At 49.6% G+C, this 14,710-nt stretch overlaps 1 protein-coding gene across 11 annotated transcripts in view; it reads left to right on the top strand.

Annotated features, from left to right (window-relative positions):
- Window positions 1-3,287: 3,287 nt before the first annotated feature.
- The window catches only part of AEN (apoptosis enhancing nuclease), a 40,202-nt gene continuing 28,779 nt past the window's right edge, over window positions 3,288-14,710 (top strand). Inside the window, exons 1-5 of one of the 11 annotated variants that reach the window (XR_004264073.1) lie at window positions 3,288-4,551; window positions 4,775-4,950; window positions 5,103-8,206; window positions 8,378-8,417; window positions 10,402-10,749. Coding sequence is in view for 2 of the 11 variants with exons in the window: in XM_032262460.1 (XP_032118351.1) it covers window positions 4,150-4,551; window positions 4,775-4,950; window positions 5,103-5,361 (837 nt within the window). In the remaining 9 variants the exon portion in view is untranslated. Of the gene's footprint in view, window positions 9,714-9,888; window positions 10,750-14,710 lie in introns of those variants that run through there. The other 10 variants (XR_004264072.1, XR_004264071.1, XM_032262460.1 and 7 more) reach the window with 10 other exon arrangements.

The raw sequence follows: 14,710 nt of genomic DNA, 5'->3' as shown, positions 1-14,710 counted from the left end.
GCCTGAACCCAGGAGACGGAGGTTGCGGTGAGCCGAGATCGCGCCATTGCACTCCAGCCTGGGTTCAGGCAATTCTCCTGCCTCAGCCTCCTGAGTGGCTGGGACTACAGGCACGTGCCACCATGCCCAGCTAATTTTTGTATTTTTAGTAGAGGCGAGGTTTCACCTTGTTGACCAGGATGGTCTTGATCTCTTGACCTCGTGATCCACCCGCCTCGGCCTCCCAAAGTGCTGGGATTACAGGCTTGAGCCACCGCGCCCGGCCCATTTTTTAAAATATTAAACAATGTGACAACAGACAGCTTAATGCATCTAGCATTTTCTGTATTTAAGATTATTTTAAGATACCCTAAAGGGCCGGGCGCAGTGGCTCACGCCTATAATCCCAGCACTTTGGGAGGCCGAGTCGGGTGGATCACGAGGTCAAGAGATCGAGACCAACCCGGTCAACATGGTGAAATGCTGTCTCTACTAAAAATACAAAAATTAGCTGGGCATGGTGGCGCGTGCCTGTAGTCCCAGCTACTCGGGAGGCTGAGGCAGAAGAATTGCTTGAACCCAGGAGGCGGAGGTTGCGGTAAACCAAGATTGCACCATTGCACTCCAGCCTGGGTAACAAAAGCTAAACTCCATCTCAAAAAAAAAAAAAAAAAAAAGATACCCTAAAGAGGAACTGGTCCAAAGGGTGGGAACATGTTTGTGTTTATGACTTTTTTTTTTTTTTTTTTGTAGAGACAGGGTCTTGCTATATTGCCCAGACTGCTCATGACCCTTGATATACCTTGCAAAATTGCTTTCCAATGAATTTAACCAACTTGCAACCTCCACAGGTATGAGCACTTATTTCACCGTACCTTCTCCAGCATTGGGAAGTAGGTCTTTTTTTTTTTTGAGATGGAGTTTCACTCTTGATGCCCAGGCTAGAGTGCAATGGCGTGATCTCCGCTCACCGCAACCTCCGCCTCCTGGGTTCAGGCAATTCTCCTGCCTCTGCCTCCTGAGTAGCTGGGTTTACAGGCACGCGGCACCATGCCCAGCTGATTTTTTGTATTTTTAGTAGAGACGGGGTTTCACCATGTTGATCAGGATGGTCTCGATCTCTTGACCTCGTGATCCACCCGCCTCGGCCTCCCAAAGTGCTGGGATTACAGGCGTGAGCCACCGCGCCCAGCCCCAAACTCTTTATTTGTTGTTTTGGAATTTTTTTTCTTTTTGAAAGAAGTTCTTTGTTATTCAGGCTGGAGTGCAGTGGCGCAATCATAGCTCACTACAGCCTTGAACTTCTGGGCCCAAGTGATCCTCCCACCTCAGCCTCCTGAGTAGCCGAGACTACAGACGAGTACCACCACACCCAACTAGCTCTCTTAACCATTTAACACATAATTTTGATGACTCATGTAAGGGAGACAGTGGGTCTTTCTAGCAGAAGGAACACTGGGAACTCAAGTGAATTAAACAGTCTGAGCTCTGCTTCTTTATCTATAAAATGGGCAGCTTCTAGAATCAAGCAAGATACATCACGTAAAATACTCAGTGAAAAATTAAAAGTGCTTTACAAAGATAATGAATGGAGCATTAATATAGCCTAGAGCTCTAAGACTCACAAATGAAATGGTTGCAAGAAAAATGTCCTGAGTTAAGGGGCCAGTCAGGCCAAAGACCGAACAACTTTTTCACCAAGAGATAAATGCAGAATCTTTTCTCTGCACTAATTTTTCTCAATAGGCTAAAAACAATCCATGTTGGCCAAGATTTGGGGTTGATCTAATACAAAGTTGCCTTTGCTTTCAACAAAAATTCTTCAGACACTTGGTTAAGAGAGCAAGTGTATATGAATAAGAGCCTGTTTTTCCTTAGAGCGACGTCTACTGGTAATGGAGAAAGAAGATAAGCCCCCTTCCACATTGCTGCATGCAGGATATTCAAAACGCACGTTTAATGACTGTCCTGGTAGGTGTGACTGTGTGAGAGAGTGTGCATGAGATACAATTAGACCCTGTTGGTGGTGCTTTTCACTTGTATGTTGACTGGCTCCTGGTGTTCACAGAGTGTATTTACAGCTGTTTTCAGACTGCCAATCAGAAAATGTAAAACAGTGTTAGTTTACATAACGATGGGTGAGTCTGAGAGTAATTAAAATGTTTTCTTCTATTTTTCCATGTATTTGTGATTAAGATATCATTCCTTACATTAAAAAATGTAAAGAGTGTTTAATGCGATCAAATATCTGAGTGATAAATGAAAAATATGATTTTAAAAAATGTTTCCCAAATACCTGCATATTTTGAAATGTGAAAATGAAAAACAGCTGGGCGCGGTGGCTCAAGCCTGTAATCCCAGCACTCTGGGAGGCCGAGGCGGGTGGATCACGAGGTCAAGAGATCGAGACCATCCTGGTCAACATGGTGAAACCCCGTCTCTACTAAAAATACAAAACATTAGCTGGGCATGGTGGTGCGTGCCTGTAATTCCAGCTGCTCAGGAGGTTGAGGCAGGAGAATTGCCTGAACCCAAGAGGCGGAGGTTGCGGTGAGCAGAGATCGCGCCATTGCACTCCAGCCTGGGTTACAAGAGTGAAACTCTGTCTCAAAAAAAAAATAAAAAAAGAAAATGAGAAACAACAAACAAACAAACAAACAAACAAAAACAACAATCCTCCAGCCTACATAGGAGGAAATGCCCTGCTGCCTGTGTTGGCTGGATGTGAGCAGCACAGACATTTGTGAGTCTCCAGGGTTAGCCCTGCAGGGCACCAGCCGGAAAAGAAGCAAGCATTGCAAGCTGAGTGAAGCCATTGCCAGCTCCCACTCAACAGAGCAATTGCGGGAACAAGGGGTAGCAAACTCACATGCTTACAGGACCTGACAGGTAACAATGATGAAGTGAGCAGGTAAGGTGGTGACAAAAAACAATTATGCTTTCCTCTTTTCTTTTTTTTTTTTGAGACGGGGTTTTACTGTGCTGCCCAGGCTGGTCTCGAACTCCTGGGCTCAAGTGATCTTCCCACCTCCACCTCCCAAAGTGCTGGGATTACAGGTGTGAACCACTGCTCTTGGCCACATTTTATACTATAGGAGAAAAAAAAGAAGTAAAAGGATAAGACTGATGACAAATAGGCTTGGTGAATATTGACGAAAAGGAGAAGAGGGCCTACTTGTGCCTGGACTCCAGCCACACGTTCACTAGTCAGAGCTTCTGCCTACATGCAGAATGCCAGCAAGCGCTTATTCAAGAGACATGGCAATGCCATGGCAATGACAGGGATATTGCTTTCGAGGAGAGGAGAGCTGGAAAATCCAGAGTCCTGTGTGAACTCTTCCAATCTTTTTGACAAATACGTTAACATTTTACAATACTGTGCGGGGGAGCCTCGCAAACATTTTTGTGTTCTGCCTGGTTCGCTGGTCACCAGTTTGCGTCCCCTAGATGCGCGCTGGATCCGTGGTGGGTTTGTCATTTTCTGAAGCTCTAACGGCAGCTTTGAAGCTCGGCTGGTCGTGCATGCAGGCGAGGACCAGGGCAGGTGGGTGGGTCCTGCGCGGGCGCTGCCTGGGTGTGCTCTGCTCCAGCACGCGTGGGTCGAGAGTGGCGAGAACAAGTCTAAGAGCGGCCAGGTTAACCAGGTGTGACCAGCCCAGGTGGGGTGGTGGAAGAATAGGAAACGGCCCTGTGAAAATGAAGGTTTCTGCTAATTGCCCTCCGGAAGCCTGTAGTCTCCCCCGTCTCCTCCCTGGGACCAGGCAGCCGCCCGCCCGCTGTGACGAGCCCCAGCAGGGGACGGGACTGGCTCTGGTGCCTCGTCTGGTCCGGGCACAACTGGATTCAGCACTAATGTCCGACCCTACCCCAGCAGAGCGCCGGACCCCGGCAGGAGTAGCAGGCTGCCCGCTGCTGGCCCGCCGACCGGCACCCCCTCCCCACAAGCCGTTGCCATGGCCACAGGGGACATTTGATGAGAAGTGCCGCGGCCCCCCCTTCGCTTGCTTTCTCCGCTCGCCTTCAGGATGACGTCATGAACATCCGTGGCCCTGACAGGCCATCCGTCGGTTGGTCTCAGCTTTAAAGCAGCTGTTCTTCCCTGGCCCGGCAGCAGCGGCGACGGTTTGCACCCGGAGGGCCACACCAGGACTACGGACCGGGACAGGACTGATGGCACCAGAGAGGCGAGTATTCCAGGGGCACTTTACAAACAGCTTCCTCAAACCCCAGCCCTCCCCGCCCCACTGCGCTGCAGCTTGCTCTGCGGCTGTTGGGGGAACGCAAAGTGCCGGCAGCTGGGTGGTGAGGGGCTTTCTTCCAGAAAGAAGCGGAGAGCAAGTGGTCTTCCTCCCCAGCCGTGGCGACCCGTTCCAGGTAAATCTCAGGCAAGGTCCCCCGCCCAGTTCCCTCCTCCAGGTCCAGGGCTCGTGCCTGGAGGAGCAGCCGACTGGAGCTGATATTCGGGAAGCTGAGCCTGAGGCTGCTCTGGAGGGCCGGGGAACTGGGCGGCCAGGCTTGGCACCCGCCAAAGGTGCAGTGAAGAGGAGGAAAGGCGACTCCGGAGCCCAGCAGGTGAGCGCTCCTACGGGGTGCTGGGCAGGCTAGAGGTGTGGGGGCGTCGGTTCCAGTACCTGCCCGGGACGATGCGGAAACCCAGCTTGCAGTTTGTTTCGCTGGGTCCCGTGCCCCCCAGGAGAAAGACTGCCCCACAGCCTCGCCAGAGCTGCTTCTCGCAACCCAGCCGCCCCAAGCCCGCCGCCGCCGCTCCTCCCGCGCTTCTCGCCCCGGATTCTAGATGCAGCTGACCTGTTGCATGCAGAAGAGCAGCCGCGTTCCGCGTTCCAAGCCTCTCTCCTCGCTGCTTTGCCCGCCACCAGATCTGAGCGCCAGGAGTCCGGGAACTCTGCCTGCAAGCACCCAGAGAGCCCAGAGCCGCAGGAAAAAATGTGAAAAGTACCAGGAGACAACTGGGTAATGGCTCCAGTGCAAAGGGCCTTTCTCCCTACCCACCGCAATTGCCGCAAATAATTCCAGGGAGGGGAATGAGAAGAGCAGGGGATTGCGCCCTGGGGGAGCCCTATCTGCTGAAAGAGTGAGTCTAATGCGGTTACTTCCCAGTGTAGCCTTTCGACTCGGCGGACCCAGTGCCTCTACTTCGAGTCGCTACCCGATTGGAGTGGGCTCAGAATCAGTCTGCTGAAGGTCCCTGGAGCCCCCACCCCAGTGAATCTGAGCCTCCAGCTTCAGCACCAGAGGCTGGACAGCGCCCCGGCCCTAGGGTGCCAATGGTCGGTGCCTGCCTGCGCGCGGCTCAGCTTCCCAGCCCCAGACCACTTGCGCTCGCGGCCCCTCAGACCCCATGCGGAGGAGATCAGGAGGTGACTCAGGTTCGCGGAAGAATGTGGGACTCACCTTCCTCATTTCTCCAGGGATTTAGGTGTGGGATTCTGGGAGAGCATTCTATCTTGTCCTGGCCACGACCAGTGGAAAAACTTGGCGCCAAAGGAAGGCGGTGGTGCGGGGAGCGGAGACACGCTTGCAGGCGGTGAGCAAAGGGGCGTGCGGGACGGAGGATCTACCGCGATCCCAGCCCGGGCGTTCAGTGAAAAATCGCAGCATCTAAATCCTGCGCTCCCTCTCGCTCTCTCCGCCTTCCTTCTTCCCTTCCTTCCCACACTCTCTGGACGCATTAATAGGAGGGAGTGAAAGGGAAAGTGTGGGGAGGAGGGGGAAGATATTGAAGCCGAGGTAAGATTTTATCTAGGTCTCAACATTCGAGCGTGGATGAAATTTGTCCAAAAAGAACATCAAGGTACGCATTTTTTACCCAAAGTAGCCTTTGTGTGAGGAGTAAAGATGACTGTTTGGCCAGGAAGGAGAAAGAACGCAGAGGAACAGCCCCTATCACAAAAGGGCTAACGGAGGTGGAGGAGGAAGGGAACCGACAGGACTTGGGCAGTAGCATGGTTACCAGGCAACCAGTCGCAGCCCCAGCCTCCTGTTGCCTTGGTTACGGTGGGTGGAGAGGCTTTGGCCACTGATGATTATCCCTGAGCACCTTGATTATTTAAAATATCTCCTGGGGAGCCCCTGCCTTTTCCGGGCTAGGTGAGAGTCACACCGATCCTGCATACGGCCGATCCTACATACGGCCGGGTCCAGGGAAATCCTGGAAGATGATTATTATTTTTTTTTAAGTCGAGGCGCACAGCAAAGCAACTTACCTTTCCACCACTACAGTCCTCCCCTCCCCCACTCCACCGCACTGGCTTCATTTCTCCAGGATTTACAATTTTGTCTTTTATATTTTTCATTTAGTCCTTTATACTGGAGGAGCTGATTTCTTATCCCCCACCCCCTCTTTTTCCCCCTTAAAATGAGAAAAACACATTTGCTCTTCATGCATGAACAGGAGGGAGACAAGGAAATTGTCCAAGGGTGTCTACTGTAGAGAGAAGCTTTCTCCCTGGTTTGATAGTCCTCCCTCCCCCACTAACTAAACCACTCCCTTCAGGGGAGAGGGGGATGAATTTTGGATTACCCCCACTTCTCACCTTGCCCCACAGACCACACAGAAAGCACAGTTAGAGGAAAACGTGTCTCTCTTAGTAAATCTAGCATCACTCTCATTTGATTTCTCAAGATTCTCTTCTCTTTTATTCCTCCCCAGCATTGCCTTCATAATTAGCAAATACAGCACCTAAAGCTTGTAATCTTCTGATTTTTTTGTTTCCCTTGATTGAGAAACATTGACTCCACTTTCACCTATCAACCTTGCCTTGCCTTTCCTTATCCTGAAACATCTGGGTAGGAAATTATTTTACTTATAATTTTCCAAAGGAAGCTGTAACATTCTCAGAATGATTTGGGAGGAAATTGCTAGCAAGTTACCAGCACAGTGTGTGCCCTGTCCACTATTTCATTTCAAATATGTCTGTTTAAGAGCCATTAACTTTCTCTTTCCAAAACAAAACAAAACAAAAGAAAAACACCAACTGAAAGAACTCTGTTTTAAACTGAGATATTAGCTGACAACGCAGAGATGGAGAAAATCTCCATGTTTCAGGCAGTAACTGTCATATCTTTATCTGTGATGTCTGCACCAGTAAACACACGTCTCCTCTTATTCTCTTTTCTCCTCGTTTCCTTCATCTATTATTAATATAAAAATGTTTAATCATTATAATTTCAGCATAAGTTTAAAAGGTCAAAAATTCCCTCAATGAATGGATTTGATAGTTTTGGGGGTATTTACATTAAAATGCTTTTCTATCACATGTTACTATAGAAACTTCCCTTCAGACAAGACCAGACAGCTGGTCTGCTTTTTGTACTTTTCTTCCCAAAGCAGTGCTTTTCTTTATGAATTCTCTGGGGCAGCTATCATTTATCACATCAATAATGTCCCTTAGCAACAGTTGTTTTTTTAAAAAATTTTATTCACTTTCTGCTTATTTTCTTTATGGACAAAGGGTCTACTTTCCTTTCAAGAAGATAGGTGAGCTCTGATTGGCTGGAAAGGAAGGAGCATTCTTTCATTGGTTGGTGTGCATTGCCTTGTCAACCAATAAGAGGATGCCATTTATCCTTTTCTGACTAGCTGAGTGAGCAGGGTACCCAGAAGGATTGAATCTGCCTTAGTTCCATCCAGTAGCAAAGGGCGGAACACAGAATCCTGGACTCAGGATCTGGAACTGACTTTGGCTAATCCAGATTGCATTGACTTGCAAGGATGACCTTGTCTACCTGTCTATTCATAGCTTACTTCAACATACCTGCCGTCTACATTGTCCTGTAGCTTTTGTCCCCTTCATTTTGGGAGATACTGTGATTATGTTTCAAAGTCAGTGCAGGTGATTGTTACCAGGGTCCAGAAAATTTTGTGATTTCCCCTAAAAGTAGAGAATTGGTCCTCATTATTAGAGATGTGGTGAAAACTTTTGGGGATGAAGATGGAAAGCTAGAATTTGGAAGAGCTGCATTACCTGTGACACAGAATGGATAGCTCAGCTTTTGGATTCACTCTGCTCAGCTTTCAGCTTTGGTATTCGGTGTCCTCTTCTCCACTTTGATGTTTTATTTGTTTGTTTTTCTACTTTCATTCTTCAGAGCTGCGCCTTTCGCCTGAATTTTCAGTGACAAACAGAGAAGCTGAATGGATGGAGACAATGACTCTCTAATTCAGTGTAAGAGCTGATTCATCGCATCCCAGGAAGACTTGTTGCAGGTAGGTGATGGCAGTCCTGGAACTGGAGATCATCCCAGTCCATAGCATTGGCGTTGGGCAGATTTGGTTTCTTTTCTCTTCATCCCTGCACCAAATAGTCCTACTCAGGGCTGCTGGCATTGGTCCCTACTATCCTAAAAAGAGGGGGAGTCAAAGTTCTTTCCCTTTCAGGATGGAAACTCTCTGACAGCAGCCTGGAAGAAGCTTTACTGTGAGTACAGACCGCTTCGGTCAGTCTTTTTTTGGCTTTTGGCTGGAGGGGATACTGGAAGTGGATAGGTGTCTGATCATGATGGTACTATAGGAGCCATTTACTTTATCGGCCCCATCTGTGCCAGAGTTCAGAGGTACAATGAGCCCTAGGGCTAGACTATAAGCCCTTCAATATTAGGAGCTATGCCTTGTACCCCTTTGATTCCCTCAAACTCAGTTGTGCTTAAAGTAGTGCTGAACAAATGTTTGAACTAAATCCTACCGGCTAGTATTAGGACAAATCCCTTAACTTCTTCTTTATGAGAACGGTAGCTCTAGACCTGAACCCTCCCCCACCAAATCAAAAGCTTCATATTCCCTAGCCCTCTTCACAAAAGATAAATTAAGACTCAGTTAATTGTTACCATGGTAACATGGAGTGGCCACACTGAGGATCCCCATCACCCATTACTGTCATGAGGTAAAAGAGAGGAGGGGTTTGGGGATCATTGTCATGGAAGAAACCATGGAAACAAGCGTTGCTAAGGGAACAGCTCTAAATTCAGAGGAGAAATTAGAAGTGGGGAGTGGAAGTTGGTGGGCTCAAGGGCAGGTCATTTTTTCAAGATCTATTTCTTTGAGACTATAGCAGCCTCTTTTGTTGCTTGCCTCTTCTCCCAATTCAGATAGAGCTCAGAATTAAAGAATTTTGAAAACTATGGCCACAGTCAGCTCAAGTCCACCTTCATTGGATCTGAAAGGAAAAAGCCAATGAAAATGGATTGACCCTATTCACACCTCACAATCCTACTCTGCCTCTGAACTTTGCTTGTTTGCCAACCAGTTTCATCTAACGTGGGCCAGGCTGCGTGCAAGGCACTGGGAAGAATAATGAGCGAGAGTCCCTGCTCTCATCGTGAGCTTCTGGTAGGGCAGTGGCTGGGTGGTGGCTTTGTAGAGCCAGGTTGCTCATGTAGGGTACATCGGTCAGTCCTACAAGGCGACGTTAAGAGAGATGCTGTTGTTCTCTCCAACCTCTCTTTGTGTTGCATTTTAGCTGATCTATTACTACTTGAAGCTTATTTGCCAGCTCCCTAAGAAAGGCCTGTTTTTCCTAGAAACACCTAGGGTGCTAAGCTCTCCCGTTAACCAAGGGGCTACCTTAGTTAGCATTGTTCTCTAATGGTACACTCAGGTCCTTGCCTCTGAAACAATACAAGGATGAAGGGCTAACTCTCTCTCAACAGTGGCAAAGAGACACAGGGCTATTTTTAAAAAATTATTATTTTAAAAGAAATTAAAGATCAAAAATCCATCTCTGTTTCTTGATAGATTAAAGGATGGGGAAGGGAGGTCTCAGTTTTCTGCAGCTGGGAATTGCAGAGCCATCACCTGACTGGGGGATGGACAGAAGAGGGTCTTAACAGCCTCTGGGGAAGGGACACCTCTCCCTTACATCTTCCACAAAAGAACATCTTGGGTTTCCTCAGGGCCATGGCAGAACTGTGCCCTGTCTCAGGCTGACAGTTGGAAGGGGTTGGGACTCAGAGCTGGGTACTGCTGGTCTTCTCCATGCCCCCTGCACTGCTCCTGAGCATCTCCATCACCAGGCAAGCCCTCTCCTATTCTGGGCACAGAGAATAAATCCAAGGATGGAAGGGTGGGCTAAAGAAGAAGCAGTCACAATTAAAAAGAGAGAGAATTAAAAGCAGCACCAATAGGGAAGGGTAATTATCCTTCAGTTGTTGCAGAAATACAATTAGGGCCGTGCTCTCTGAGCCACCAGGATATTGTGGCTTTTGCTAATTAAGGAGCGGATGTGCCCTGCCAGCGCAATTAGAGGCTGGGCCAGGCAGCAGGGACTTGCCTCTCCTCCACCAGTGCCACACTGCAAGGGAAATTAACCAGGGAGCCTAGCGTTGTGCCTGTGGGGAGGGGATTCCACCAGCGTCCTGTCCACAACCATTTCCCCTGTTGCTTTCTTTCTGCTCTGCTTACCCCAGCACCCCCACTCTGACTTCATTCTGAGCTGTGCTTCCAGTGCTCCCAGCACTCAGTAAACACTGGAAGAATTTGCACCGTGGGCCATGCCCCCAGACTTCCAGGAAGCGGAGGCACAGGTAGAGAGGGGTCCTCCTTTCTGAGCTCTTCTTTCCCTTCCCCGTGGCAGTTCGGCGCTTTACGATTAGTAAAGAAAAGAGAGAAATGAGCTACCTGCCTGCTTCCCTTTAAAAATAAAATGTCCCTATTTGTAAAGAAAGTATGTTCAAATCGGGTGCCTATCATCCCAGCACTTTGAGAGGCTGAGGCAGGAGGATCACTTGAGCCCAGGAGTTGGAGATCAGCCTGGGCAATATAGCAAGACCTTGTCTCTACTAAAACAAAACAAAACAAAACAGCTGTAGTCCCAGCTACCAGGGAGGCTGAGGCGGAAGAATCACTTGAATCTGGAAGGTCAAAGCCGCAGCCGGCCGTGATTGCACCACCGCGCTACAGCCTGGGTGACAGAGCAAGCCCCTGTCTCAACAAAACAAAGCCAAACAAAACAACTATGTTTATTACAGAAAGTAGAACACTCCAGAAAAAAAGGAAAAGAAAAAAGAAATTTCTCCGGGGAATTCTGAGGTGGGGAGGGGTGCTGAGAGGAGATGAACTTGGTAATGGGAGACAGACAAACGCTGGCCGGCAGCAGCATCCAGACCGCTGACCCGGTGTCGAGGGGAGGGGAGGTGGGTGCTGAACGCCTTCGGAGCTGGCCTGGATACAGAGTGGACCGGCTGCCCCGTCTGGAAGACTTGTGATTTTGTTGTTGTCTTACTGCGCTCAACAACAAATCCTAGTCTCCCGAATGGTGCCAGCCATCGCATCGGGGAGCGGGACATGGGGGGAGCCCCCCTTTCTGGTTCTCCTTCCACGTGTTCTTTTTCTGTGTGTCGTTTGTGTTTCCTAGAGAACACCTCAAGTAGCAACCCTGAACACGCTTCTTCCAGAAACATGGACAAACTCCGGGGTGAGCAGGGAAGCGGGGCAGGGTCTCTGTCTTCAAGGAGCAGTGGGCTGCTTCCACACCACTGCCTGAGGGGCAGGGAGAGAAAAATCCTCCTTAATTACTCATTCCCCCAACAACCAGTTTGGGGCACCTATAATGGAGGCACCTGGTGACCCCACACCCCGGGGCTCAGGGTCTCGTTGTCTCTGGCCCTAGAGCCACAGAGTAAGCAGGCATCAAGAGGCGTGCTCTGGAGACGGAGGTTCCGGATGCTTGGTGCACCTGGCCGCAAAGAGGACACCCCTGAGCTCGGAGCTTGTCAGGTCCCTGCCCCACAGCTGAGGGAGTGGACTTGCATGTATGGAATTTTTTCCCTCTGTGCTGCTCCATCCAGAGGTGTCGCCAAGGGAAAAAAAGCTCAGTGTTTGGGGGCCATCCCCCACTGTGGCAGGAATGCAATTAGAGTGAGTCATCAGAAGAAACATTTCCCAGCCTTTTTTTTTTTGAGACAGAGTCTTGCTCTGTCCCGGGCTGAGTGCAGTGGGGCAGTCTCGGCTCACTGCAACCTCCACCTCCTGGGTTCAAGTGATTCTTGTGCCTCAGCCTCCCGACTAGCTGGGATTACAGGCGAATGCCACCAGCCCAGCCAATTTTTTGTATTTTTAGCAGAGACAGGATTTTCCCATGTTGGCCAGGCTGGTCTCAAACTCAATACCTCAGGTGATCTGCCCACCTCGCCTCCGCCTCCCAAAGTGCTGGGATTATTACAAGGATCAGCTGCCTCCCCCAGCCTCCCAGGCTTTTTTGATGCCTCTGCCTGGGGCGAGGGGGGGCGGGTACCTTGCCCTAAGGTGAGCACGGAGTCACATTGTTGACAGTTTCAGCGGAGATTAATTTGTCAAGCAACAAATACAAATGCCCTCCCTATTCCTAAGTATATTCCCACCCTCCTCCGTTCATATAGCAGAGGACACTAAAGCACGTTACAAACTTAAGTTTGGTTGGGGATTCTACTCCTTTAGGGAACGCTAAAAATGCAATCATCAGCTGAGCTCATTCTACCTCTTCCGGTTGCTAGCTGTGTGAGCTTTGGTAAGGCACTTGACCTCTCTAAACCAAGTCAGCCCTTCACTTCTACCCGAGGCAGTGGCTGCCTCCACTTCTGCTGCTCCCTCTCCTCCTCCAAACTGCCTCTATTCTTCCGCACTTCCAGCCTTTTACATTTCCCTTTACCCCTACCCGGGCCCGAAGCCAGTGGGAAGCCAGTCCTATTAGAAATCTCATTTACACTAGAGAAGTCTGCAAATTGGTGTCACTCAGCAGGTGTGTGTCCTTCACAGCGGGAGAGAAGCCCAGATTGGGCAGAAGGGCAGAGCCGGAAAACAGGAGAGGAGGGGAGTGAGTCTCTCCCAGGCAGCCCTCAGCATCTGGGGCTGGTGTGGGGATGGAACAGGGAGAGACCATGCCTCAGTGAAACAGGTATCTGAGGAGGGAAGTGGGGCGCATTCCTGATTTGAGGGATGGCTAAGAGAGCCCTTGTTAAGTGGTGGGGGGCGTCCTGGCTCTAAAGTCAAAAACACCCCAGTTTGAATCCTGGCTCCACTGCTTACGAGCTGTGTGACTTTGAGTCAGTCACTTAACATCTCTGAGTCTCAGGTTCCTCAACAATAAAATAGAATTGATCACATCTACCTTGCGAGGTTGTTATAATAAGTAGGCACGTGAAGTGTCATAATACAAAATGTCATAGGTATTCACCCGTATTGTTCTCTTCTGCCTTCTCTTTCATAGTTTTGATGGTTGGCCTCTTCACCAGCCTGGGGTACCCACAAGTCTGCACTCCTGAAACAGGAACAAATGGAAATCACCATCTTTCTGTTAGTCTCCCCTATCCTGTAGGAATTTTAACCCATTAAAATGTGTATCCTCGGGCCGGGCGCGGTGGCTCACGCCTGTAATCCCAGCACTTTGGGAGGCCGAGGCGGGCGGATCACGAGGTCAAGAGATCGAGACCATCCTGGTCAACGTGGTGAAACCCCGTCTCTACTAAAAATACAAAAACTAGCTGGGCATGGTGGCACGTGCCTGTAATCCCAGCTACTCAGGAGGTTGAGGCAGGAGAATTGCCTGAACCCGGGAGGCGGAGGTTGCGGTGAGCCGAGATCACGCCAGCCTGGGTAACAAGAGCGAAACTCCGTCTCAAAAAAAAAAAAAAAAAATGTGTATCCTCCTCCTCCCGAATCAGTATCTTGCCCATTTGAGGGGCCTCAATTTACATTGAAGAATGAATATAGACCAAGTCCTTCCCCACTTAAAAATGCCGAAATCAAGGCCTGCAGACATTGTGACTTATTTCTTGGTCACTCAGCAAGGTGGACAATTTACTACTTTTTTTATTTTGTTTTGTTTTGAAATGGGGTCTGGCTTTGACCCACTCCCAGGCTGGAGTGCAGAGGTGTGATCTCGGCTCAATGCAGCCCCGACCTCCTGGGCTCCAGCTGTCTTCCTCCTTCAGCCTCCCGAGCAGCTGAGACCACAGACACCCCCCACCACGCCTGGCTAATCTTTGTATTTTTTGTAGAGAAGGGGCCCCCCTGTGTTGCTCAGGCTGGTCTTAAACTCCTGGGCTCAAGCTACCTCCCACCTCGGCTTCCCAAAATGCTGGGATTACAGCGTAAACCACTGCGTCTGGCCCTCACTTACCAGTTTTTAAGGTAACTTTCTAGGAGTCTCAACACAAAAGGTTAGGGCATCTGGCCCCTCTCCTTAACTGCATCCACCTGGTTTAAGCAGCAGCCAGCTTTCCAGCCCCTCCCATGGCACTGCGGCAGTCAGGTTTCCCTGGATGAGCAGGGAGGCGGCGTCCTCTGCTGGAAGCTTTAGGTCACTCCACTTTAGCAGCAATTCTGTCTCAGCCACAAACTACTAACACCTGAGGACACTGAAAAGCCTCCCTTTTCAGGCCCCACCCCAGAACTGTTAAATCACAATCGTGGGGTGTGACCCAAGCGTTTTTTTTTTTTTTTTTCTTAAAGTTCAGCATGTTGAGTCGAGACTGGCAACCACGGATGGAAGAATTAATTTTATAGGTGAGAACACTCTAGTGGAATGGAACAAGCAACGGCAGAGAATAACCCCCCCGGATCAAATCCTTCCGGTCTTCCATGAAAAGATTAGCCGTGTGAGACTTAGCCTGGGTTTGAGAATCCTGGACAGTCTCAGGAGTTGGGGGAGGGCACAAAGGTACCTTAATTGTATTGGTGCCAGGCTGTGTCCTGGTAGGTCCAACGTCCAGCCCCTGCTGGATCCAGAGAGCTAAGAGA

This window comes from Sapajus apella, unplaced genomic scaffold, assembly GCF_009761245.1.
Source record: "Sapajus apella isolate SASKATOON/1434 unplaced genomic scaffold, GSC_monkey_1.0 scaffold129, whole genome shotgun sequence".
Classification (NCBI taxonomy): domain Eukaryota; kingdom Metazoa; phylum Chordata; class Mammalia; order Primates; family Cebidae; genus Sapajus; species Sapajus apella.
Note: the sequence above shows the minus strand (reverse complement) of the source record. Positions and strands in the feature narration are given on the sequence as shown.